The 25,554-nt window shown below is 39.3% G+C and overlaps 1 protein-coding gene across 5 annotated transcripts in view; it reads left to right on the forward strand.

The window, feature by feature from the left end:
• Nucleotides 1-346: 346 nt before the first annotated feature.
• Nucleotides 347-25,554, forward strand: part of LOC129697238 (protein eva-1 homolog C) — a 271,653-nt gene continuing 246,445 nt past the window's right edge. For 2 of the 5 annotated variants that reach the window (XM_055635592.1, XM_055635591.1), the window contains exon 1: nucleotides 360-675. Coding sequence is in view for 3 of the 5 variants with exons in the window: in XM_055635591.1 (XP_055491566.1) it covers nucleotides 570-675 (106 nt within the window). In the remaining 2 variants the exon portion in view is untranslated. Of the gene's footprint in view, nucleotides 676-754; nucleotides 1,660-25,554 lie in introns of those variants that run through there. The other 3 variants (XM_055635590.1, XM_055635589.1, XM_055635593.1) reach the window with 3 other exon arrangements.

The following is a 25,554-nucleotide window of genomic DNA, read 5'->3' on the forward strand; positions in this document are numbered from 1 at the left end:
CGCTTTGCAGTTCCACGATTGTTTTTATGTTACGTAGTTATCAGAACCTTTAATAAAACCTAAACCTTTTTTTTATATACAATCAACGATCAATATTTTAAGGAGAAACTGTGAATTTTTGTTTTAACACTGTAAGATATTGAAATCTGATAAATGCGGTAAAAGAATAAGCTGAAAACTAAATGAATTCATTTTAGAGTGGAAATAGATTGGTAAAACTGCTCATCCAAATCAACCAAATGCAGTGTAGAGAATTTAGAAATTGAATGCAGTAAGGTTATGCAGTTGTTTGGTCGGAATAGGTGTGAAGGGAGGGACGTTAGGACCTGGCGGCAAGGCGCTGTCTCAGGTGGGAGCCTGTCAATTTTACGTTAAGTCACTGAGTTGCGCTGCTCGTCCTTCACTTTCCCTAAACGCTCCCAGCAGCTAACAACAGCGATCTGTTTTCCAGCAATGGGACGGGCTGGCACCACAATGAAACATTAGCCTCGAAATGTGACTTTCCGGAACGAATAATCGAGGAAGGGAAGGAGCTTAAGTTTGGAGAACTAATCCCAAATGTTCCAAGGATGTTTCATCCAGATAGGCGTTGCTTACGTTTGGATGTGATTTTGGTTAGCGTGATGGGTCTGATTTGGACGAGCAGTTTTGCCAAAACTTCTTCGGACTTTTCCGGTAGGTGATGACTGGCCATGCACCCATCGATGGGGGGAGGAGGGAGGTGTGAGTTTCATGTATTGCGAAAAATAATCCAAAATAATATTCTCTTCACCTACACGGAAGATGTGTCGAATATTTTTTTGTTGTTTTTAAACAAGATGGTTTAACAGAGTCCGAAAGCTGAGCTTGCAATTCGAAATGAAAATTCAGTGCTTCCACCCTTTAAACATTAAGATGCGTTGTTTAAAAACACTCGTTCCTGGTAAATGTAGTTTTAATATTGGATATCATACATTGGCACATAATCCAACTATACCAATTACATTTTATTCACGATTACGTTGCGTTATTCGCAATTGCGTTGCCTAGATATATATATTTACACGGAGAAACAGTGAAGCTACACTTCTTTAAACAACACCCTAATTGATATCAGCAGCCACTCTTTTAAGGGAAGATTGAAATGCAGTTCAGCCGCGTTTGTTCAGAATGAGAAAGTTGGTAAAAGCCAAACTTTGTAGAGTTTTTTCTTGTAACGTTATTTCTGGGATCGTGGAATATATAATGTAAAATGCAGTTTCTTTATTTATGTTACCCTGTTAGTCCCCTTTCTGTTAGGACACGATGGTAAACTAACTCCCACTCATCTGTGGCGGGTAATGCAATTACAAAACGGGGTCCTTGGTAAAGCGTTGTTGTATCGCCTAAAGTCCTAACCGCGAACAACTTGAAACGTTCGTGTGTTTGGAATGAGCGTCGTTCGTTTATACCAAAGGCAACGACGGACCGCACGAAGGAGGATTATTCCCTCCTCCGAAATCACGCTCTAACCTCACAACGGGCAAACTTCCTCCAACGCCTTGCGTGTTCAATCAATAATAATTACATCCCGGCGCCGAGTTCCTCCTCTACTCCTCCTCCCACTGCGCGGCAATTGATCGTGAATTTCGTGCAGCAAAAAAAAAGTTTGATGTAGGATTACAGCAGGACATTAATCAGGTTTGCTATTAATTCCCTTTCATGCCTTTGTGGGTCTTTTGGGGGTGTTGTGCACAGCGGTGGTCAATGCATTTGTTAAATTAAGAGCAATGTAAACCATCCATTGTCACCTATCTGCTAATTGGTTTTGTATGTTTATTCGAGCTGACCACTTTAGTTGTGCGTGAATCCACAGCCCAAATCGCCGTTGCCTTTAATCAGACCCTAATAAAGACAATTTGTTTGACAAGCTCATTTTCGGATGATTAGCGAGGTTTTACATGGTCTTAAAATAGACATACGTTTTGGGGGGAAGAATGCAAGTTGTTCATTCATCTTCTTGGTTGGTAGCCAACGGGAAATGTGATGCAAGTGTTCAATGTAAATAAGGCATACCGTTGCCAGAAAATGAATTATCAGGAACCCAGCAGGAACTATCCTTTAACTACAGGAGTGTGGATTTGAATCCCACTGTAAACGAAAGCCTTGTACTTCCAATGGCAGCGATAATCCATTTGAATCAGAGTAGTCCAGAGTTTTAATGATACTTGTAGTAGAAAACAGCTACGGTATTTGGTGCAGTAGGGGGTGATGCTGTTCTGAAATTGCGTTAAAGTGCGTTTTGTATGAAGTGCTCGCCAGTTGTGATTCTTCATGTGGTTTGCCTTGTATCTACCTCTTCTTCTTCTATGTAGTTTTTTTGGCGGTTGGCAATGCCTTGTATCTAGATACTGAATAGCCAACAAATACTGGAATATGGAGTAAACACTCTGCCCTGGGAACTCTGTTGACCAGGCAGCATCTGCAGAGAGAAATGGACAGTGAACATTTTGGGTTGAGAACCTTCATCTGGCCTGAAGGAGTAGAGAGGGAGCACACTTCCTGTCTCCGCCCGACTCCATTTACCAATCATCATCTCTTCACCTGGATCCACTTAACTACCCCCATCCTCTCCGGATCCTTTTTACACTGCCTATCTCCCCTCAATTATTTCAGTCCAGATGAAGGTTCCACTTGACTGTCCATTCCCAGACTCACAGAAACTGCCTGGCCCGCTTAATTCCACCAGCAGTTTGTTGTGTGACTTGCATCTGACATCTTGCATCTCGGTGCCCAGAGAATAGACAAGACTCCTCCATTAGTAAGAGTGTTCAAGAAGGAACTGCAGATGCTGGATGATCGAAGGTACACAAAATTGCTGGAGAAACTCAGCGGGTGCAGCAGCATCTATGGAGCGAAGGAAATAGGCGACGTTTCGGGCCGAAACCCTTCTTCAGACTGATGGGGGGTGGGGGGGGAGAAGGAAGGAAAAAGGGAGGAGGAGGAGCCCGAGGGCGGGGCGATGGGAGGAGACAGCTCGGGGGTTAAGGAAGGGGAGGAGACGGCAAGGGCTAGCAAAATTGGGAGAATTCAACGTTCATGCCATCAGGATGCAAGCTACCCAGGTGGAATATGAGGTGCTGTTCCTCCATTAGTAAGATTGATAGATACTTGAATTTTTAGACATGAATGCAAATTAAGAATATGGCCCTTGTGTAGAAATTCTTAATGGATGGGGCTGTAGGCATTTGGCTGACTGATCTATTCCTGCTTCTAATTTTGATGTGCTTATGAGCCCTGAAACTTCATGGATCAATTTAAAACAAAATGTAATTGTTGTATAGGGCAAATTTAAATGTTTGTATTTAATTACCTATATGCTATGAATGTTTAACATGAGAGCATGGATATGTCAATTACATTTGAGGTTGGTGAAATGTAATTATAATCACATGACGAAGAACTGGCAAATATATTCAGCAGATTACAGCAGAAAGAATTAAACTGAAAATAGTAAATATTATAAAATATGAATGATTGGTTTCATGGCCAACTTGATTACTGTTGCTAATTTATAGATCTCTGATAAGGCATACACTTGCCAGCTACTTCAAAGGATGTGGGTTATTGACTTTTCCAAGTTTGTCTTCTAGGCCTGGGTTTTACAAGTTTAATTTTTTAATTCATCTTTTCATTGTGAAGTTAGAAGTCAATGGCCTGGATATTATGGTCAGCGGTGAAAAGACAATGGTCACACTTTGTACCTGGAGGGCTAGAAAATAAAGAGGCAATGCTTTCCTGTTACAAAATAGTTCCGGTTCCAAGGATTGAATAGCCTATTCTCTTTCCTATGTTCAGTTTGATATTGATGAAATACCTTCTCAATTCACCCATCAAGTAGAAATAGTTTACATTCTCTGAAATTTAGAAGAAAGAGCTGATTAAACAAACATTTAAAATTCTTTGCGGGTTGTCTGGGTAGAGACTGCTGAGACGCTGTTTTTACTGGTTAGAATCTAGAACTATAGGAGAGAGATTGATTAATTAATTGGTCAATGTTCCTGCATAATTGAGTGTACTTGTTCTTTCCCCAAATTGATCAACATTTTCAAATAATTTACTATTTCCTCACTGTGAGCAATCCAATATCTTCTTGCTTCTTAGTTTCATAACCATTTTTATGAGGAAAAAAACATTAATAGAAGCAAGTAAGACAAATCACATACCATAGGAAAAGTAGACCATTTGACCCCATTAGTCTTCTCCATCAGTTAACAAATCATGGCTGATCTTCCGCCTCAAATATCATGTCCTACGATTTCTTTAATATCAATCTCCGCTTTGAAAGTAATTAATTCAGAGCCTCCGCAGGCCTCAGGACTAGAAAATTGCAAAACGTTACTGCCATCCGACTGAAGAAATTTTCCCTAATTTCACGACTAAAAGCTTGTCCCTTACCTTGAGGTGGTGTCCTCTGGTTCCTAACACCTTATCTAGGGGAAAGACCCTTCCGTCATCTACTGTGTAAAGTTTGGAATGTTATACATTTCAATTAAGCCAGCTCGCATTCTTCTGAACTCCTAGTGAATAAAGCCTATGCTGTGCACTGTCCCTTTGAATGACAGACCACCCATCCCAGGAACCAGTCTAATGAATCTTTGCTGTACTCCCTTTGATATTAAGTAAATTCAGCATTTCTTTAAGTAACAAGAACAAAATCATGCAGGATATTTGTGCTGCGATCTCACTAATACTCTATATAATTGTAGTAAGACAGTTTTACACTTGCTCTCAAACCATTAAAAAGGCTATTGTGTTTTGTGTCTCCCTAATTGCCTGCTTCCACATACAATGTAAGCTTTTAGAGACCTGCATAAGGACACTTGGATCTCCTTGAACATCAATGTTTTTAAGTTGCTAATTAAAAAACACAGCATTTTGTTTCCTCTATTAATGTGGATAATAATTTCACATTTCTCCACATAGTGTTCAGTCTGCCATGTTGTTGTCTAATGTTAGCTTGTATAGCTTGTAAAGTTTCTCTTGAAGCGAGACATGCTTCATAACCCGAAATTATCCGGCCCGCAGGCGTATTTTTCTCCTCTTCTGAGGACCTCCACCATCCAGAATCGCAGAACAAGCGCACAGTGAGCATGGCAAAACCACAGCCAGCCGTAGCTCAAATCCCCATTTATACTAATTGCGCCTTTTATTCTCCACTTGCACCTTTTATTCTCCATTAATATTATATTCCCATCAATTCTATTATACTTAACTACACATTAGGGGCAGGTTACAGTGGCTAATTAATGTAACAACTGGAGAAAACCCATGTAAGTCAAATGAAGACTTCAAACTCCACACAGGTAATGCCGCTGATCAGGATAGAACCTGGGTTTCTGGAACTGAAGAAGCGGCTATAATACATTATCTGACGAGAGGGATTGCTGATGTAATTCCCTCTCTATGCAGTTATTGTCCTTGGTTCCAATTATTTATTTATCAATATCTTGCAATCTACTTGGGTACCATTTTCCACTCCAATGCCCAATAATTTTTTTAAGTTCATTTATTGTTTTGGCTCTAGACTTTCTGAATCCATTCTGTTCTGGATGTTTTGTTTTTGTTTTGAGCTCGGGTGCAAATGGCAGGTGTAACACAGATATTTATATTTTACCAATTTGCTGGAATGAAAAAATGTTCTTCGACTTGGAGCGCAGTAATGTTCCTCATTGTACGGTAATTATTTAGCAGCAATGTTTATTGTAAAGCAATTTATTCCATGAACAATTCTGAAATGTTACACAAACAAATTAAATTCTGCAAACCTTTTGGGGTTATTGACAAGTAATGCAGCTGAAGAGTCCAGCAGTAGATTGGTACAAAGATAGTTTAGTCTATGAAATATGAAAACAAGAAGAAAAAAGGTTTATTTGCAAATTCCATTCATATTATCTATATCAGGAAACTGCATGCTCAGGGAGATGGAACAGAGCGGCTGTTACTACAACTTATTTCTTTTCTGGGATGCAGAAAACGCAGGAGGTGACATTCTTCAATTAAAATAGAAGGCTGGCTGTTTTTTGCTGGAACAGTGATCTGTCAGGGAAATCAGATTCTCACAATCACAAATTTTAAAACATTGCATTCTGACAATTCTGATACAAAATGTACTTTTGTGTTTTTTGTTCCTGGGGAGATTCTGTCCTTAGAATTAAATATTCAGCATATTGTTGCATTCTGAATATCTTCTACGTCGGCTGTCATTGCCAACTTTGAAGTTCTGCTTGTATTTCAGCAACAGACAAAACTATATTTTGAGATTAGTCCTTTGTTCATTGTACATTATTTTCACTAGTCTGCTATGAAATTTGTATTTATGTTTTGTAGGTAATCTAAAAGTATACGTGGCTCTGCTCTTGGGAGGAAAAACAGTGGCAGTGGCGGATATTGTTAAGTCGACCAGATTAGGTTTTTATTGAATTGTAGTTAGTTGTGATTGTGGTCAGTGAGTGCAGACTGAAACAAAATTCATTTGGTAAGAAAGAATAGATGTATGGGGAAAATGCTGAACAAAGTTTGGCATGTAAACTGGATCTTTTTTGACTTTTTATATCCCATTACTTATATTAGTTTATATCCAAATAGCAGGTATACTGAATCCGTTGCTGTTCCTACAGTGAATCTTAAATTGCCTATGAAGATGGGTAGTATCGGATGTATTATGGTCACCATTCAACAGAAGAGCAAAGTAGATGACAGTAATTTAACAGCACCTGCGATCTGAAGTAATGTTTCCCCACCCAGTTTGAACATTTATTCATAATGATAACTTTTTACATTGTAATGACAACTCTGTAAAGTATAATTTTTGTTGGGGCTGGTTTAAAATAAATACTGAACTGCTTCAAGCTATTAAGGGAACGTGACACTCAAAGGTTAGCAATAATTATAGGCCAGGGTTGGTTCTGCTGAAAAGTAAGTGCCTGGAAATGGTGTAACTCATCAACTTGCCCATTTGCTTGGGTATTTATTCAGCTATTTGTCTCGCTCTAGTTTGGGCGAGGTTCAAATCGGACAGGTTGACCTTGCTTAACCCCAACTCAGTTTTGTCATGTTTTCATGTACTGAAGAACGTGTCATTAGTGAAGACATGGAGGAATTATCTCCAAGTTGCGCTGATAATGATGATATGGTGCTTGACCCCAGTGGGTTGCTTTGTGTCATTGTTTATTCCGTACAGAGTGGTCTCCTGGCTCTCCATTGAATGTCACCTCCTTCCACCTCGCCTTTAAATGCAATAGGGGTTGCTTAGCCCTCCGTCTCCTTCTCGTTCTGTTCTTAGAAAGGGTATGAATGAAAACCCATGTAGAAAAGGGGCTCTTAACTGGATGCAGCTGTACTTTTGAATCTGACAGTGAATGGGTTTAGATAAGAGCCTTTCCCACTGATTCACAATCTGGTGGGAACTGACTGCAAATGATTAGTCACCTCATGGGATGTTTTATTTGAGGTGGAAAATAATTTTCATCCAATGCTTTCAGAGCAGATTTCATTAATTTTATTCCCTTGTACTTTGTAAAGTTGGAGGACTGCAAGCAGTCATTCAATTAAGTTAACTGGGGGATTGATAACTAGTCATGACTTCTAAATTAACTGTGTTCCTCTCCCTACACTCACCCTCACCCACAAACTGATTTTTAACTTCATCCATCACCATCACTATTGAAGAAATGCCTCATATTTTTGGCAGTGAGAGAAGAGTTATGGTGTGAGGAAAACACAACAAAATTACCAAGTATTGTAATTGGTGTAAGGCATGAAAGTACTTGTGTGTATTTTTTTAAACTTTGATTTAAACATAGGCATCCTTAAATGCTTTTATATTTTCTAATGGCTCAATATTTTATAAAACTAAAAACTAGTGATGATTTATCAGGTCAGAATTTACTGTGAACCAGTTCAATGAGATAATAAATAACCTGAAATTAGCATCTCAGCTTGATATGAAGGCCATGTTTTGAAGGTTTTTGCTTGATAGTCTCAGTTAATAAGATAAATGGGGAAGAAAAAGGCCTCCCAAAGCCTAGTAAATGCAAATAATTCATGTCCCTGTTGACTTTGAGTTTATCCAGAGAGATACAAGGAGATCAAAGCGATAGCTCATCTTACTCGGGATGGGAAATAATTTTGCTTTTGAATGTTATATTTCAGCATCTACTTAAAAATGAATTTTAAAAAACAAAGTAAAAATAAGTTTGTATTTTCTCTGGGTAGCAGCTGACCAAAATCTGGTTGCTACTTTGACATCGTTTACTGCCAAACCTGAACCTGACTTATGATCCAGGTTTATACCTGTGCAATGTTATTTTCACAAAGGTACAAACGGCATTTAGCACTGTAGAACATCTTCATGTCAAGCTACCAACAATTTCAGCAAATTGGAACACAAAATATTGAAAATAAATTGGCAAGTAAAAACATTGGACCCGTTCCCATATTTCCATTGACGGCCCCTGCCCACCCACATTTGCTTTTTTTGGGTGTGGAAGTTTGGACAAGCTAATTCTCTGCACACAGCATGTATGCAGAGAGGCAGCAAGCTCTGTGTGTCAAATAAGGCCTCAGGCAATGGATCCTGACATCTCATGAGTCAACAACGTTTTTTTTCTAACTTATTTAAATGTCTCTGATCATTGATGACATTTACATTGATTTTGGTAGTTAAGTTATTTTTAAAAAGTGAACATTATTACAGAAGTATTAAAGAACTATTAATCTAAATCACCAGCTATTAATTTGCATTATACCAGAATCTCTGATGTGCCTCCTGAGTAGTGTTAATGATGAATTTTGCATTCATTGTTTTGTTTTTGTAGTTGGAGTTATTTCCCCCTCCCATCTGTATGATGTTTAATGAAGATTGTGTACACAAACTAGTATTGTTCTAGTGAATAAATGGTAAATGTGAATCTTGTTTATTGTTATGTTGTGATTATGATTGGGACTTCACTTTCAGTAAAGGTGGTGAGAAGGGAGACAATTAGGGTTTTCAAAAGGGAATTGGATAAGCACTCAGGGAGAGTAATTTGCAGGCCTATGGGTGAAGACCAAGGAAATGGGAATGACAGGGTTGCTATACAAAGAGTTGACGCGTACTTGATGGGCCAAATGGTTATCCTTCTGTGATGTAACTATTAAATGATTTTCTAATTGTCTAATATAAGTAAAGTATTACCAAGATATAATTTACAATCATCACTGTGTTTTAAGATATATGGACCTGATCACACTTTTCTTGCATTGTTGTCATTCCTGAACAGCCTGTTCCCATGCTATATGACTGAGGTAAAGTTGGAAAATTAAAGGTAGATTCGCAACTAATTGGATGTTAGCTAGCTTAAGTTTTGGGGGGTGGACATCTCGGCTCCAGGCCAATGCTATGGTCATTTCTTTGGGCAGTATTCTTGGCCAAACGAACAGTTTAATCATTGACCTTCCCTTTATGATGAGGTCAAAAGTGGAGAGGTTTGCTGGTGATTGGTTCCATGTGCAAGTCCTCAGATAATTACACTTATGGCTTTGTGCAGAAGACCTGATGGCATTGGGGCATGTGCTGATGTGTGGTATGAATGTTGCTTGCCAGTTTAAGTGTCAAATAATGTTTTTTCTCCACTGCGAGTATTTAATCACTTCCTTTTGATATTCAAGGATATTTCCATTCCCAAATCCCCTGCCATTTGCCTTCTATTGATCATATTTGATTGGTAACTGTACAAACCATACTTTAGTTTCAAGAGCTGGCCAGAGAATTGAAGAAGAGTCTCAACCCAATGGATCACCCATTCCTTCTATCCAGAGATGCTGCCTTCCTGCTGAATTACTCCAGCATCTTGTGTTTATCTTCAGACAATTGACTTGTCGCTGCACTAAACCTTTCTACTATCCATAAAGCAGAAGTCCATAATGTGTTGCAGTACTCTAGATTCAACTGGACGAGGTCAGCTTCAACTGCTCAGGATGGAAAAGCCTGTTTTATTTTGAAAGAAACATCCTCTGAAATGTTTATGTAACAAGGAAGTGCTAACTGCCTTCAGTCTGCCACCACTGTTTGCAGGAATTTGGTGCAGCCTGCAGCCATGGGGTGGCTGTCATTGAGGGATCTTTTAATAAAAATGTGAACCTACTTGGGTCAGCTCGTGAATGACTTGACAGCTACCCATCTAGTAAGTGGGTAGCATCTGCGAAATGTAAACATTATGTTTTATTTTTCATGAAGCATCCAAATCATTTTAATGAGTTTCCCAAACAAGAATGTACCAATTTTAATGTTTTTTTTTGTTTGTTGTTTCATATTGTGGCATTAGTGCTGTTCTCACCACTTATATAGCACATCCAAAATGTCTGAAGTCTAATTTGTGTGCACAGGTGTGTTCTGCCAGTCTAGTACTCGGGTGGGGAATGATCCCTTTGCATAGAAATTAAATCGAAGGAATGAAAATGTAAAGATAATGATGTCTTTGCAATTCAAAGATGGTGGAAGACTTTTGAAGCAAGTGATTATCATAAAATATATGCAAAACACAGAGTCCCAGCACGTGTATTGGGCACAGCCTTGTATTCCCGTTGTACAGAATTGCATATAGAAGTAATTTCTTCATGGAAATCTCAGCTGCTTTCCCAAAATGAGGATGAGAGAAATCTATAGCTGCTCAAATCATACGTGAGTATTTGAGTTGCCTAGCAGTGTTACCTGTGTAAATGATGCAAATCACAGGACATTACAACAATGAGGATACGGTATATTAAGGGAAGAGTATTATCCTTTATGAAGAGTTGACATCTGGAAATGCATGTGGATTGACGTGTTTTGTTTTGATTGAAAAGCATGGAAATTAGTATACCAAACATATTAAATTTAATTGAGGACTTTGGATCCTTTTCGGGATATAGAATAAATTGGAACAAAAGTGAAATTATGTCGATAAAACCAAAAGACTCAACACATCTTCGGAAATTTCCCTTTAAAATAGCTACAGAAAAATTCAAATATTTGGGAATTGAAATTACTAGAAATTACCAGGATATGTTTAAAGCCAATTATAATCCCTTACTCAAGAAATTGAATAATCTGATTAAATTCTGGAAAACACTTCCGATGTCCTTAATAGGCAGAATAAATGCTATTAAAATGGTTTTCTTACCACAAATTCTATACCTATTTCAATCAATACCTATATATCCCCCAAAAAAAGTTTTCAAAAAATTGGACTCAGACATTACAAATTTTATATGGGATTATAAATCCCATAGAATACAAATAGCACACCTTAATAAACGAAAAGAGCTGGGGGGTTTAGCGCTCCCTAATTTATGTATTATAATTGGGCAGTAAATATTAAAAATATGATTCACCTGCTGGCCAATTCTGCACAGCAGGCGGACTGGATGGTAGAGAGTGGAAAAAGGGGACTGCTACCCCGAGTAATATTGAGCGACCATCCTCTCACCAAGACAATTGAATAATAAAAATTATAATACAAACCAATTATACATAACACAATAAGAACATGGAAACAAATAAAACAGAATTTAAAATGAAGAAACTCTATCTCTTCAAATACCACGAGTCAATAATCCATCGTTTAAACCATCAGGATAGACAAATCATTTATACAATTTGAAGAATGGGAATTAAAACGCTCGAAGATCTGAAATGAATTGGGGAATTTACTAATTTCAACAACTACAACTGAAATATAAGTCTGAAAAATAACCAATGTTTGCATCTTCAAAATTATCTGAAAAAAACTGCAGCAAAAGATTATCATAATATGCCTGTCGACTTTGGATGAAGCAATGAAGACCAAGGCGGAATCAGCTAATTTAATATCGTAATATAATATCATTTTAAACATAGAAATACCCACAACTGATGGAATTAGAAAAGATTGGGAACAACCCAGCTATAAAAATCTCATCTGCGACCTGGGATACATCATTTACTATTTTTAAATGCTCGATCCACGTACGACATACGCTCATCCAATTTAAAACATTACATAGATTATATTATTCAAAAACTAAATTAAATAAAATCTTCCCTAATGTTTCACCAATCTGTGATAAATGCCTGTGTCAAGAAACTACCATAGCGCACTCTTTTGTTTTTTGTACAAATATCCAAAAATTCATGTATGAAATATTTGATATTTTTTCAAATTGATCAAAATAAAACTGGTGCCAAACCAGAAGTATTCGGGTGGAATATCGGAAGATAACCCTGAATTAAACGTGTTTCAGAGGAATTTATTTAATTAAGGGCTAATAATGGGAAAAAAGCTTATACTTAAAATCTGGAAAAACGCACCCACACCAACAATAAAAATGTGGATATCAAATATGTTTGAAACATTACATCTGGAAGAGATGAGATTCCTGCCTAGCAGGTAAAGCAGACCAATTCGTAAAAAAGACGTGGTCTATGTTTCTGGACCTATTACAAGTATGAGGTGCAATAGTAATCTAAAAAAAATTGCAAATATATAAAGAAGTGGTAACAGGACCTCTAACGGGATGGTAAAATAACAAAAACAGACTTCAGCTGCTTTCCGGAGTTTAAGTTATGAGAGCGAATGTTTCTATTTGCTCAAATTTTCTAGTGAGTATTTCTCACTTTACTTCCTCTCTAACTTGTTCCTCTGGGTAAATGATCCCAAATCTTGCACTGCACGACTCTCTTGCACTTGACAACTTTGAGGATACGGTTTATTAAAGGAAGAAAAATATCCTTTACAAAAGAGTTAAGATATGGAAATGCATGTGGATTGTAATTTACCGTTTCTAATAAAAATTGATTAAAAAAAAAAAAAAAGCATGGAAACAGGGCCCTTTGACCATCGATCACCCGTTCACACTTGTTCTATGTTATCCCACACTCTTATCCACCCCTACATACAATTTACAGAGGCCAATTAACCTACAAATCCGCATGTCTTTGGGATGTAGGCGGAAACCGAAGCATCTGAAGAAGCCAATGCGGTCACAGAGAAAACATGTAAACTCCTCCAGACAGCACCAGAGGCCAGGGTTGAACCGGGGTCTCTGGTATTGTGAGACAGCAGCTCTACCAACTGCGCCATTGTGCCGCCCTATGTATTTGCTATCATCTTGAACTTATTCAGTTATTGCTCTTGCTCTGATACCAATATGACTTCTGAACTCCTGCATCTACACACCTCCTGTGGGAAACCAATCAGCCCTTTCTACTTAACTTTCAGATCATTCAGTGGTGTAGGAATATATTGCCCTAATTACTGTCTTGACTTGTACACTTTAGAGGAATAGACAACATTTGCTTTTCAGGTGTTAAAACAGTTTGTTTTAAAACTCAGCTTGATACTATTAATTGGAATAATTTGATCAGTGCCATCAGGATTCAATATTTTGATTTTTTTTTTGAGTGTGTGCACATTTGTTGCCAACCCCGAGCTTCTGCTTCAGTTGGGTGAATTGGTCAGAAGAATCAATCTTTGGAAATAATTTGTCGTCACAAGGAACTGCAGACAAAAATACAAAAAAGAGAAAGTGCTGAATTAACTCTACGGGTCAGGCAGCATATCTGGAGAACATAGATAGGCAATGTTTTGGTTCGGGACCCTTCTGACTGATCATAGTGGGGGGGGGGGGGTGGATAATCCAGATAGGTAGATGCAGGTGAGGGACGGCTTATTGGCAGATGGTTGGGCAAAAACGAGAGATGAAAATACAAAAATGTGAGTTAGGATGAGGCTAAAAGAGCTGTGGGGGAAAAAGAGACAAATGGCTGCAAATCCAATTGAGGCACAAGGAATAGAGATTTGAAAAAAGCAGAATGGAAAAGAAAGGGAGGCAGTCATTGGAGGTTAGTTACCAAAAATTGAAGATTTCCATGTTTATACCATTGGGTTGTACGGTAATCAAGCGTAATATACTTAAACAGAAACAGAAAGGTCAGTATGGAAAGAGAAGGTGAAATGGTTAGAACCAGTAGATCCAGCTGGCCTTCCGTGATTATACTCTATGATCCACAGCAATCCTACCAGGTAGGTCTGAGGCTGGCATGCGTTTCCTTTAACCTCTACTGCATTTGGTGCTCCTGAAGTGGCCTCCTTTACATCGGCGAGACCAATTGTAGGCTCTTGATGGCTATTTCCCCCCCCCCCCCCACCCCTTCCCTGAACCCCACCTGGATGAGTACCAATTTTCCCTCTTACCCCTATATCTATATTTCTTCCTCTGGCTTCACATTTCGATATTTATCTCCTTATCTCATACTTTTTGTTTGTTCATCTGATGTTTATCCAATCATAGACACAGAATTCTGAAGTAACTCAGCAGGACAGGCAGCATCTCGGGAGAGAAGGAATCCTTTCCCCAGAGATGCTGCCAGTCCCGCTGAGTTACTCCAGTATTTTGTGTCTATCTTCGGTTTAAAACAGCATAGAAACATAGAAAATAGGTACAGGAGTAGGCCATTCAGTCCTTCGGACCAGCATCGCCATTCAATGTGATCAGTTCTAAATGGCCTACCCCTTATTCTTAAACTGTGGCCACTGGTTCTGGACTCCCCCAACATCGGGAACATGTTTCCTGCATCTAGCATGTCCAATCCCTTAATAATTTTATATGTTTCTATAAGATCTCTTCCCATCCTTCTAAATTACAGTGAATACAAGCCCAGTCATTCCATTCTTTCATCATATGACAATCCCGCCATCCAGGGAATTAACCTCGTGAACCTATGTTGCACTCCCTCAATAGCAAGAATGTCCTTCCTCAAATTAGGAGACCAGAACTGCACACAATACTTCAGATGTGGTCTCACCAGGGATCGGGGGAAACTTTTTTTCAAGTTCTTACCTTCCCGGAGATGTGATTATTTTTTGGATCATATTCTCCGGACTCTGCGGCCTACCATTGATGGAGCTGGAAGCCTCCTCGTACTGTTGTGAGCCCCACCGTGGGGTGCGGATTTAACATCGGAGCTGATCCCTTGCCTGGGATCGCTCCCACCGCGACCACTTTACCATCAAGAGCTCGCAGTCTTCGGGAGAGGCTGAGTCGGGAGCTCCAATGTCGTGGAAGGTTCGACCAGCCCCGACGTGAGGTTCGATCCCCCTATGCGGGAACAGATCACCTCGATGCGGAGGGCCCGAAATGCCGCCGGCTATGGGAGTTAAGCTCATCCCATCAACGGGGGCTCGAGCCTCACGACCGAGGAAGAACAAAGGGAAAGGATTTGAACTTTATTTCGCCTTCCATCACAGTGAGGAATGTGTAGGAGTAATTATGGTGGATGTTCATGTTAAAATGTGTTTTTGAGTGATCTGTTGCTTTTTATTTGTATGACTGACCTGGCCAATGAAATTCCTCGTATGTTGCAAAACATACTTGGTGTATAAGTGTGATTCTGATTCTGTTAATAAATTGACTCCAGCATCTTCCCCACCTCCATGTCAGGCTAACTGGTCTATAATTCCCTGTCTTCTCTCCCTCCTTTTTTAAAAGTGGGATAATATTAGTTATCCAATTCCCTCCAATCCACAGGACCTGATCCAGAATCTATAGAACATTGGAAAATGATTACTAATGCATCCACAATTTCTAGAGCCACCTCCTTGAGTACCCTGGGATGCAGCCCATTAAGCCCTGGGGATTTATCAGTCTTCAGTCCCATTAATCTACCCAACACCATTTCCTGACGTGTGAATTTCCTTCATTTCCTCCATCACCTTGGATCCTCTGTCCATCTAGTACTTCTGGGAGATTGTTTGTGTCTTCCTTAGTGAAGACAGAGGCAAAGTGCCTGTTCAACTCGTCTGCCATTTGCTTGTTCTCCATAATAAATTCACCTGTTTCTGTCTTCAAGGGCCACACATTTGTCTTAACTGCAGTTTCTCCCTATACGTTAGTCCAATCATATTTCCATTTAAAATCAAACCCTCACCTGTATCCAACAACCACTTGCCAGGCTTTGTCGCATTTCCACCTCTCTTCCTGCTTTCTCCTCCCACTACAATAAGTTCCAAGAAGGGTCCAGACCTAAAACGTCACGTATCCATGTTCTCCTGAGATGCTGCCTGACCTGGTCAGTTACCTCGGCACTTTGTGTCTATTACAGAAAATAATTACACATTCTTTACAATGTATGCCTTTAAGTGTTTTCTCTGAATATTTGGGCTGTAAGCTATCTTATTGAAATAGGAAAATATAATGGATGCCACTTTTTTTCCAACATTAATACTAATGAGGAGTGGACAAAGCATAGGATTAAACAACAGCAGTAATTTACAGGAACACATAAGTTACAAAACAAAAAGTGCCCATTCAGCCCAACGTCCCATGTGAGCATTACCTTTTCAACTCTCCTTTAGAAACATAGAAACATTAGGTGCAGGAGTAGGCCATTCGGCCCTTCGAGCCTGCACCGCCATTCAATATGATCATGGCTGATCATCCAACTCAGTATCCCGTACCTGCCTTCTCTCCATACCCCCTGATCCCCTTAGCCACAAGGGCCCACATCTAACTCCCTCTTAAATATAGCCCATGAACTGGCCTCAACTACCCTCTGTGGCAGAGAATTCCAGAGATTCACCACTCTCTGAAAAAAGTTCTTCTATACATTCAATGGGTGAGATTGTAATGAGCAAGGATGTGGGTGAATATAAGGAATTGACATTTTCAGTGATTGAAATTAAATTGTGGTAGATTAATACAATGTAACAATAACTTACAACACTCGATGACCCTACGTGTAATTGATTGCATTGACACGATGTCAGTGTGATGAATAGAAATGTGCAGCAAGGACGAGCTAGCATCAATGCCGGGGTTTAGATTGCTGGATTTTTATTTCGCTTCAAGGTGTGGTGTCTGTGCCGGGGATGGAATACATTTTACTTTGGCAAATCAGTCAGCAACAAATTGTGCCAGATCATGTATTATGTTGCCTAGGATGTGATGAAAGCAAAGGTTTGTTTTGTGTGCCCTGAAGGTATGTTTTGATTCTCCAATTCAAAAGACAGGTTTTTTTTTGATCCTTAATACATAATCTTATTTAAGAACACAAAATGCGTTTGTTGTGGATCATTTTAAGGTGACCATGTGTCAAAAATTAGGGATAGTAATTATTCACGTGAAAATTGAGGGCAAATTGCTTTGGGGAAGTTGATTTTATATGAGAACAGTACAAATATATCTCTGCTGCCTGAGTAGGAGCTTGATTTTTGAAAGTGAGAGTGTAGAAGGCTCAGTCACAAATGGCACTTAGTAACGCTTGCAATGGTGTTTGTAATAGAAAGGCCAAAATAAAGTATATGGCCTTTTACCACTCTTACTGGCAGGTCAACTTGATTGAGATAGATCGGTTTCAAACTGAGGATGGTCTTTTTCATTAGCATCAGAATAAACTTGCACAGTATCCTTAGATTTAAATACAAGTCCTCCATTTGAATTTGTCAGGGTAAATTAACACAGAGTTAATTGTGCATGCTGGAATGCCACAGAGATCTTCCAAAGGCAAAGAATTGTTTTAAATGACCTTAATTGACAGCTTGAAAAAAACAGGCTGCCATGCACTGAAATCAACACTTTTTCTTTCAATGGCTTTCTTTCCTTTAGCCTTGCAATATCCACATACCTGGGGTTTGATGAGTGAAATCAGACATTCATTTGTGTAGCAAACAAAACAGCATGATTACCTATAATCTTTTTGATAGTAACATTTTGTTAGGAAAAACGCATTTGCCATTTGTCTACAATGTTGGGTAAATAAAAATCACCATTCAATTCAATCTAGGTTGAAGCAAAGAAACAAAGCCTCATTAGTGACCTGTGACCAACTGGATGACTGGCTTTTGTATGTAACTAGTGAAGTAATCATTAATTTACAGACTACCATGAAAGGATTCAGCTTCTATCCAACCTGCCTCCTCTACCCTGCCCCCTCATCCCAACCACCAATTTTCCTGACCTTCCTTGTCGTTGCTTTTGGGTCAGATGAAAAAGAAAAAAAATCCATAAGGATCTGCTTTCTACATTTTTAACCAAACTGAATGGGAAATTGGATACTCCAAAGGTCCTAACAAATAGTTTAGACACAGCTGAACAGGCAGAGCCTCCTAGACATATAAACAAATCTCAAAGGTCAAAATGAAGCATGACTTTTGAGGGAACTGAGGATGAAACTGCTTTGTAGAACCGTTTGTGTGAGGACGCTCACTCAATCGGCTTTCAGGAAAAGGCTGAATTAAAGTATTGCCAGGTTTTTAATGCATCTTTGATTATTTGCTTGAGCGTAATGGCATGATTAACAAACGCCACGAGAGTCTTTGACACAAATTAATGCGTGACCATTTGCCAAAGCCAGGAATAGTTTTATACTTTAAGTACTAATGACAGATCAGAAATGTTCATGCAGCAAATACAATGAGCAATAATTTTATCCTGCGGAAGCAGAGCCAGTTTGACATTGTGATGGATGGATGTTTTCCCATTACTTGCTGGGACTTGTAAAGTAGCTTGCGTGATCCTTTACAACTTTTTAGTTATCGGTGGTATATCATTTCAGTGGGTGGGAAGAACATTAATTTTCATAGAATTAACCACAAGAGACTCCAATGCAATTAAAAGTTTAAAAACTGAGGGATTAGGTGGAGCACTAGATTAGCTAACATTTTACCTGAGGTCTGGATTTATATCCAACTTGGCGTGATGCACATAAATAAAATGAGTTTGACACTGTCAGTTTCTATAGGGCATGGGACCACAATGTCTATAATTCTCTCCCAACAGGACATTTAGTCAGCATTGATACACTTTGTCCAAAAAGGACAAGGATTTGGGAATGTGACACTGTTTCTTGTGTTTAAAACAGTGACAGTTGGATGACAGTAAAATTGGAAGATATTTGTTGAAGCCATTGCAGCAGTCATGAGTTCTTGATCTTTAAACAAAATCAATCTTTAGCTTTCTCATGAGATGTTTGTTTACTTTTGCTGCAGAGATCTGCAGAACTATTACGTGTTCTTCTAGACAGATTTTTGGAGAGGGAATGTGGTGAGGGAGAGTAATAGACGATTCATCCATCTCGGAAGCTTGAGAGAAAGGAATTGAAGTTAGGGTGGTCCACTAGAGATTGGAGGAATTGGGTTGAAATTACCACAAAGAAATGTGCTATTTGTTCCAATCGTCAGTTTATTGTCCCACTTGCAATAGTCCTAATGTCAAGTGACTATCTTCTTCAGTATCCCTTTATTCCACTGCCCTTTAACTGCCAATCTGTAGATTACTTTTACCACCCATTTCCTTTCCAATGAATGAATGAATGAGTGAATGAATGAATGAACAAATAATGTATACTTTGTCATGCTAGATATTGAGAAGATAGACATACCTGTGGAGAAAAGGAATAGGTGACGTTTCGGGTCAAGCCCCTTCAGACTGAGAAGGAGTCTATGTTGTCAAGCTGGAAAGGGTACAGAGTAGGTTTACGAGGATGTTGATGGGACTAGAGGGTTTGAGCTATAGGGAGAGGTTGAGTAGGCTGAGACTCTATTTCCTGGAGCGCAGGAGGATGAGGAATGATCTTCTAGAGGTGTCTAAAATCATGAGGAATAGATTGGGTAATTGCACAGAGTCTCTTGCCCAGAGTGGGTCAATCGAGGAGCAGAGGACACAGGTTTAAGGTGAAGGGGAAAAGATTTAGTAGGAATCTGAGGGGTAAATTTTTCACACAAAGGGTGGTGGGTGTATGGAACAAGCTGCCAGAGGAGGTAGCTGAGGCTGGGACTATTCCAACATTTAAGAAACAGACAGGTGCATGGATAGGACCGGTTTGGAGGGATATGGACCAAATGCAGGCAGGTGGGACTAATGTAGCTGGGATTGTAATCATATTGGCAGGTGTGGGCAAGTTGGGCTGAAGGGCCTGTTTCCACACTGTATCACTCGATGGCTAAAGGCCTCAACCTGAAACGTCACCCATCCTTTTTCTCTGGACGTGCTGCCTGACCCGCTGAGTTATTCCAGCACTTTTGTGTCCATCTTCGGTATGAACCGGCATCTGCAGTTCCTTTCTACACATTACAAATTATCCGCCTCCTGCCCTACCTGAGGAAGAATCAGCGGTTCTGAAATTTGGCTCATTAGTTTCCTCCTCAGATCTGAGAATGCTGCTTAAGAAGCAGCAAAGGGTGTTTCTGACAGAAGCAAGGTTGTGTGAAAAACAAGCAATATTATGGTGGTGGAGAAAGGTGCTGGTGATAGATTGGATGTAGAACTAAATTTCAGCAAAGAATTGCCCTGGAAATTTGAATTTAGACTCTGGTTCATGTTAAATGGGCAGGTTATCAAGCTTTCATGGAAAGGTAATTGTAAGGTGTGAGCATTTTTTTTGTAGGAAGTCAATATGTTTTGGTCTTGTTCATGTTGAACTGTAGAAAGTTCTGAGTACTTTTGTCCAAAACAATATGAAATGATCTTACCAAACAGATTATGATGTTGTTTCTTATTTCTCTGAATGCCTGTGGTGTGTAAATGTAAATTTGTTTCTGCTGATTTGATTGGCCAATTCATTTTGTTGCATTGATTATCTCCATGGTTCTGCTTGTTACAACATTTTTGTTATCCTGTATTTTTCATGATGATCTACAAAAGAATTGTGCTTCGCTCAAGATCAAACATGCAGCAAATTGCATGTTGAGTAATGCTGGAAACAACAGCTTTTCAGGGAGGATATTTGAAATAACATGATGCGTGAATTAAAATAGCTGATAGTCATCTATGGCTATTCCCTGAATGATGCTGCCTTTTGGGCCATTCTGTCTGTCGTACGCACGCTTTTATTAGGTTTCTGCCAAATATGTTCTACATACTTTCACATGTCAGTGCAGCTTCCTGTGCTGCACAGTAGTTTTCATTGTATCTGCCGGTACTTTTATCTCAGCTTCCCATTTACCAGGTGCTTTAGATTTGAGACTTCTGGCTGAGTGTCTGTAGTTTGATGTGTTTGAGTAAACAATACATAAGACTGAAGTTTTGAGGCAGAAGATCACCCAGGCTAGTTTGAGCTAGCGCTCCTGAGGGGGGCAGGGCTAGTGTGGGGTGTTGCTGTGGGGGTTGGGCAAAGAATTATTAGACCACACACAACACTTTAAAAGTAGCGCTCACGAGATGCCACTCAGGATAGAAAGAAAGTTGTACATTTAAGTAAAATAAGAGAAATATTTGGGGATTAAACACCAGAAATGAACAGGTTTGGTTGAAAGCATCAAATAAATTACAGCTTTGTTTCCAAGTTGGCCTCAATGGAAGATTATGGTGGTTGTAAGATTATTTGCAACTTTTTAATCGGGCTGAATTAATCCAATTGATGTTGTTTATGGTACTTAACTAAGGGTGCATTGGGCATTGCCTCTCAATTAGCAATAGTCTTTTTTGTGATGTTAATATAAAGAGCAGAAAAACAGGTGGAATGCAGAAAGATTAAAGAGCTCCATGTAATTCTCTCTCCAGTATATTTGCTGGTATTGAATAAAACAGCACTGAAACAGGCCTCCCGATTCCATATCAGTTACCCATTTTTTGCTAATCCCCATTTTATCCTTTCCATGTTCTCGTCACCTCCTCCCAGAATAAAACAACACACTTTGCAATGCTAATTAAACTTATAACCTGCAATTATTTGGGATGTGGGAAGAAACGGGAGCACCTGGAGGAAACCCACACAGTCGCACCATGCAAAATCCAGTCAGACAGCACCAGGGATTAAGATTGAACCTGGGCCATTGCAGCTGTGAGATAGCAGGGTTACTTGCTGTGCCACCCCAATGACTATATTCTGTTTTCTCCTACATACACTGAATTTCAGCACTATTTTTCATTTATGCGTTTTTTAATTGTACATGCCATAAATATGAACCAGCTATTATTTTTGCCGTCATTTTTTACTACAAATCTATGCAGATAAAATAACTTGTGCAAAAACATATCGGCATAACATAAATTAGATCCTTTAAATAAAACAGACCTTGAAATCAAATACAATTATTCCTCACATTATGAAAGAATGCATTCCTAGAAAATATTTTGCTAAGTGAAATTGAAGAGAGTAGGTGAAATGTATTCCTAAACAAGGAAAGTTTCACAAAACCAAGACACACATGCTATCATCATGTTGATTGCATTTTCATACTTCCATAAATCAATGAATCATTGAGAATATGTTGAATTTGAATTGGGCATTATGATTTTTTAAATAATTTTGTGGAGCATGCTGGGGTGAATGGGCATATGCCCCATTTTTTATCTACACAGCAAATTGTTTCTTTTGGTAGAACTCTAGCATCGGACTTTGTACACCAGATAGACACAAAAAGCTGGGGTAACTCAGCGGGACAGGCAGCATCTCTGGAGAGAAGGAATGGGTGACGTTTTGGGTCAAGACCCTTTTTCAGACTAGTGTCAGGATTCAACCCGAACCATCACCCATCCCTTCTCTCTAGAGATACTGCCTGTCCCGCTGAGTTACTCCAGCATTTTGTGTCTATCTTCGGTTTAAACCAGCATCTGCAGTTCCTTCCTACACATTTGCACACTTCAGTCCCACTTCAGGATCAAGGTTTATAGTTCAGTCTGAAGCCTGAATGTAGTCTCCTCTGTGCAAATCTAGTTAACATTTCTAATTGTACTTCAAAGCCTATGCTCCCTCCTCCCACCTCACTTGTCTACTTTTCTATATAGCCAGACGGGTCTGTTATCCTTCCTCCTTGCTCTGACACTATAGGAGAAATGAATCTCTTCTCATTTAGTTCCCAATTCCCTCTTGCTGCTCTCTCAGAAGGATGTTAAGCATCACCTTCACTGTAGTTAATTAGAATGTTCAATTGAATCAAACTGTCACGGCATCTGTCAAGTCAAGTCATGTTTACTGTCAGATGCATGTGGGATGAGAGGTACAGATACAATGAAAATCTTGCTTGCATCATGATATGGCCCTGATCAACATCACTTTGATGTGGGTTGATTTCCCCCATCCTCACTAACACTTGATTAAACAATGTATTGTAGTTCCTATCATCTCTCGGCCGAGACCCGGGTTCGATCCTAACTGCGGGTACTCTGTACGGAGGTTGCACGTTCTCCCAATGACCTGTATGGACTTTCTCTGGGTGCTCCAGTTTCCACCCACACTCCAAAGACGTACAGGTTTGTAGGTTATTTGGCTTGGGTAAAATTTGTAAATTGTCCCTACGTGTAAGATATTGCTAGCGTACGGGTGATTGTGGTCGGCACAGACTTGGTTGACCGAAAAGCCTGTTTCAGCGCTGTATCTCAAATCTAAAGTAAAGCATGGTCTGTTCCTTTTTTTATGGAATATGCACTTATTTTGGCAACTTAAAACTGTTTTTCATTTATTTATTATTATTGTGCTTATCATTATGTGTATTTTTGTGATTAACTGTGTTAGCAACAAAATCTCCTCTCTTATTTGATATTCTAAGTGACTCCTCATAAATGTCTGACCATCACTCAAATCCATGAAAGTCATTGGGCTAATGATCTCTCCAAGAGCTGAATTATCAATGATGCTGTCTTTCCAACTTTCATTATCATAGCCACCAGTTTTCTCCAATTTTCATGGACTATTGTTGGGGAAAGCTTTCCTTAAGATCTCACTCAAATTTTGATAGTATTTTTTTTCTTATTTAGTTTGTCAAAGTACTACTGTTTTTGATCTGCCCAAATGCTTTCATAATCCTGGTTTGAGACATAATTTGCTTCTGAATACTCATTCTTACACACGGTTGCCATTTATGGTCCCTTTAGTTCAAGGCTGTAAAATGTGTCTGTATAAATGGACAGCGTAAATGGACTACGAGCTCAGACATAATCTGCCTCTCTCCCTCCTATCCTGTGAACTTGTAAGATTTCAATTGTTCATGAAAAAATAAGCACTGAATATCGTGTAGTTTGAGATCTGTATCATGTCAAAGCTTACATGTACTTGCACTAAGTTTCATTACTCATGGGTCATTTGAAATGCATACCATTGATCATCTTTTTATTCTAGTGGAGATTGCTTTTGTTTCCCAAGCATTAGGGTTAAGGCCTGTCCCACTATACGAGTTTACCCAAGAGTTCTCCCAAGTTTAAAAAAAAAATCAAACTTGTGTTAAGTACGTAGAATGTATGTAGCGGGTACGTCGGAACTCGGGACGTCTCTTAGCGGCTCATAGCGCTAACGGTAGGTACTCGGGAAACACGGTAAGCTCGTGAAGTTTTTTCAACATGTTGAAAATTGTCCACGAGAACCCCGAGTACCTACGAACGGCTATTACTGTAATTCTCCGAGTTCGAATCGGGGAAACTCGGGAGAACTCTTGAATTACCTCGTACAGTGGGACAGGCCCTTTAGGGTATTTTTTTTTAGCTAAAACAGGAAATTAGCATATTCCCATTTCATGCATTGTTTTTCAAATGGTATTAACCTCTAAACAGAAGTAAGGTAAATGCAGGATAGATGTCAAAAGACTTATGTGACTTGCATTTTATTCATGATATTACATCCCCTTTTTAATGGTCCTAATTTTTATCTGAACAGCCACACAATGGTCCAGCCCCATTATTTTTTTAATATAAATTACAAACGCACATTACTGCAATAAACAAATAAGCATCTGTTTGTTGAAGTCAAGCCAGTCAATTTATTGACCTCCTTTACTATCTGTGCTTATTTTGTGTGGGGAACTTTTATTTATATGCAAACTTGAATAAAAGCCTGGGGGAGATTTGTTTTTATGGGTTCGTCGGTGTGATATTAAGAGCTCGTCAGAATCTGCAAAGGCTCTTCATACATTGGATCCATATACCCCAAGAGACTAGAGTATTTAATTGTGAAATCCAAGAGGGCTGAGTTGCACGTAAGGTGGGGTGTGGGCAGAGAGGGTCCACGTGTTAAAATGCTCAACTGGGGTAAGGCCGATTTTGAGGGCATGAGAGAAGGTCTCGTTCAAGTTGACTGGAGCAGGTTATTTGAGAAGAAATGAACACCGGCCAAGTGGGATTTTGTTTTTAAAGTGTACTAAAGAGAGCTCGGGATGTGTACGTCTCCGTTAGAGTGAAAGGCAAAGCAGGGAAATGTAAGGAAGCTTGGCTGATGAGGGAAATTGTGAAGTTAGTCAAAAACAAGAAGAATGTATGGGACAGGTATAGGCCGCTGGGATCAAGTGCATCCCTGGAGGAATTTCGGGAACTAAGAAGCAAACTAAAAATGGAGATCCGAAGGGATAAAAGGGGCCAGGTGATAGCTCTGGCGGATGGAAATAAAAGACAATCCCAAAAGATTTTATAAATACATTAGGGGAAAAAGGGTAACTAGACAGAGAGTGAGACGCTAAGGAATAAAAGTGGCCACATCTGTGTGGACCCACAGGAGATGGGCAAGGTCCTCAATGAGTATTTCTCTGTATTTACTGAGGAGAAAGACAGTAGGAGGGAGGAAATTGGAGCAGTCACTGGAAGTGTCATGAGAGCAGTCAGGGATACTGTCGA

This window comes from Leucoraja erinacea, chromosome 5, assembly GCF_028641065.1.
Source record: "Leucoraja erinacea ecotype New England chromosome 5, Leri_hhj_1, whole genome shotgun sequence".
NCBI lineage: Eukaryota > Metazoa > Chordata > Chondrichthyes > Rajiformes > Rajidae > Leucoraja > Leucoraja erinaceus.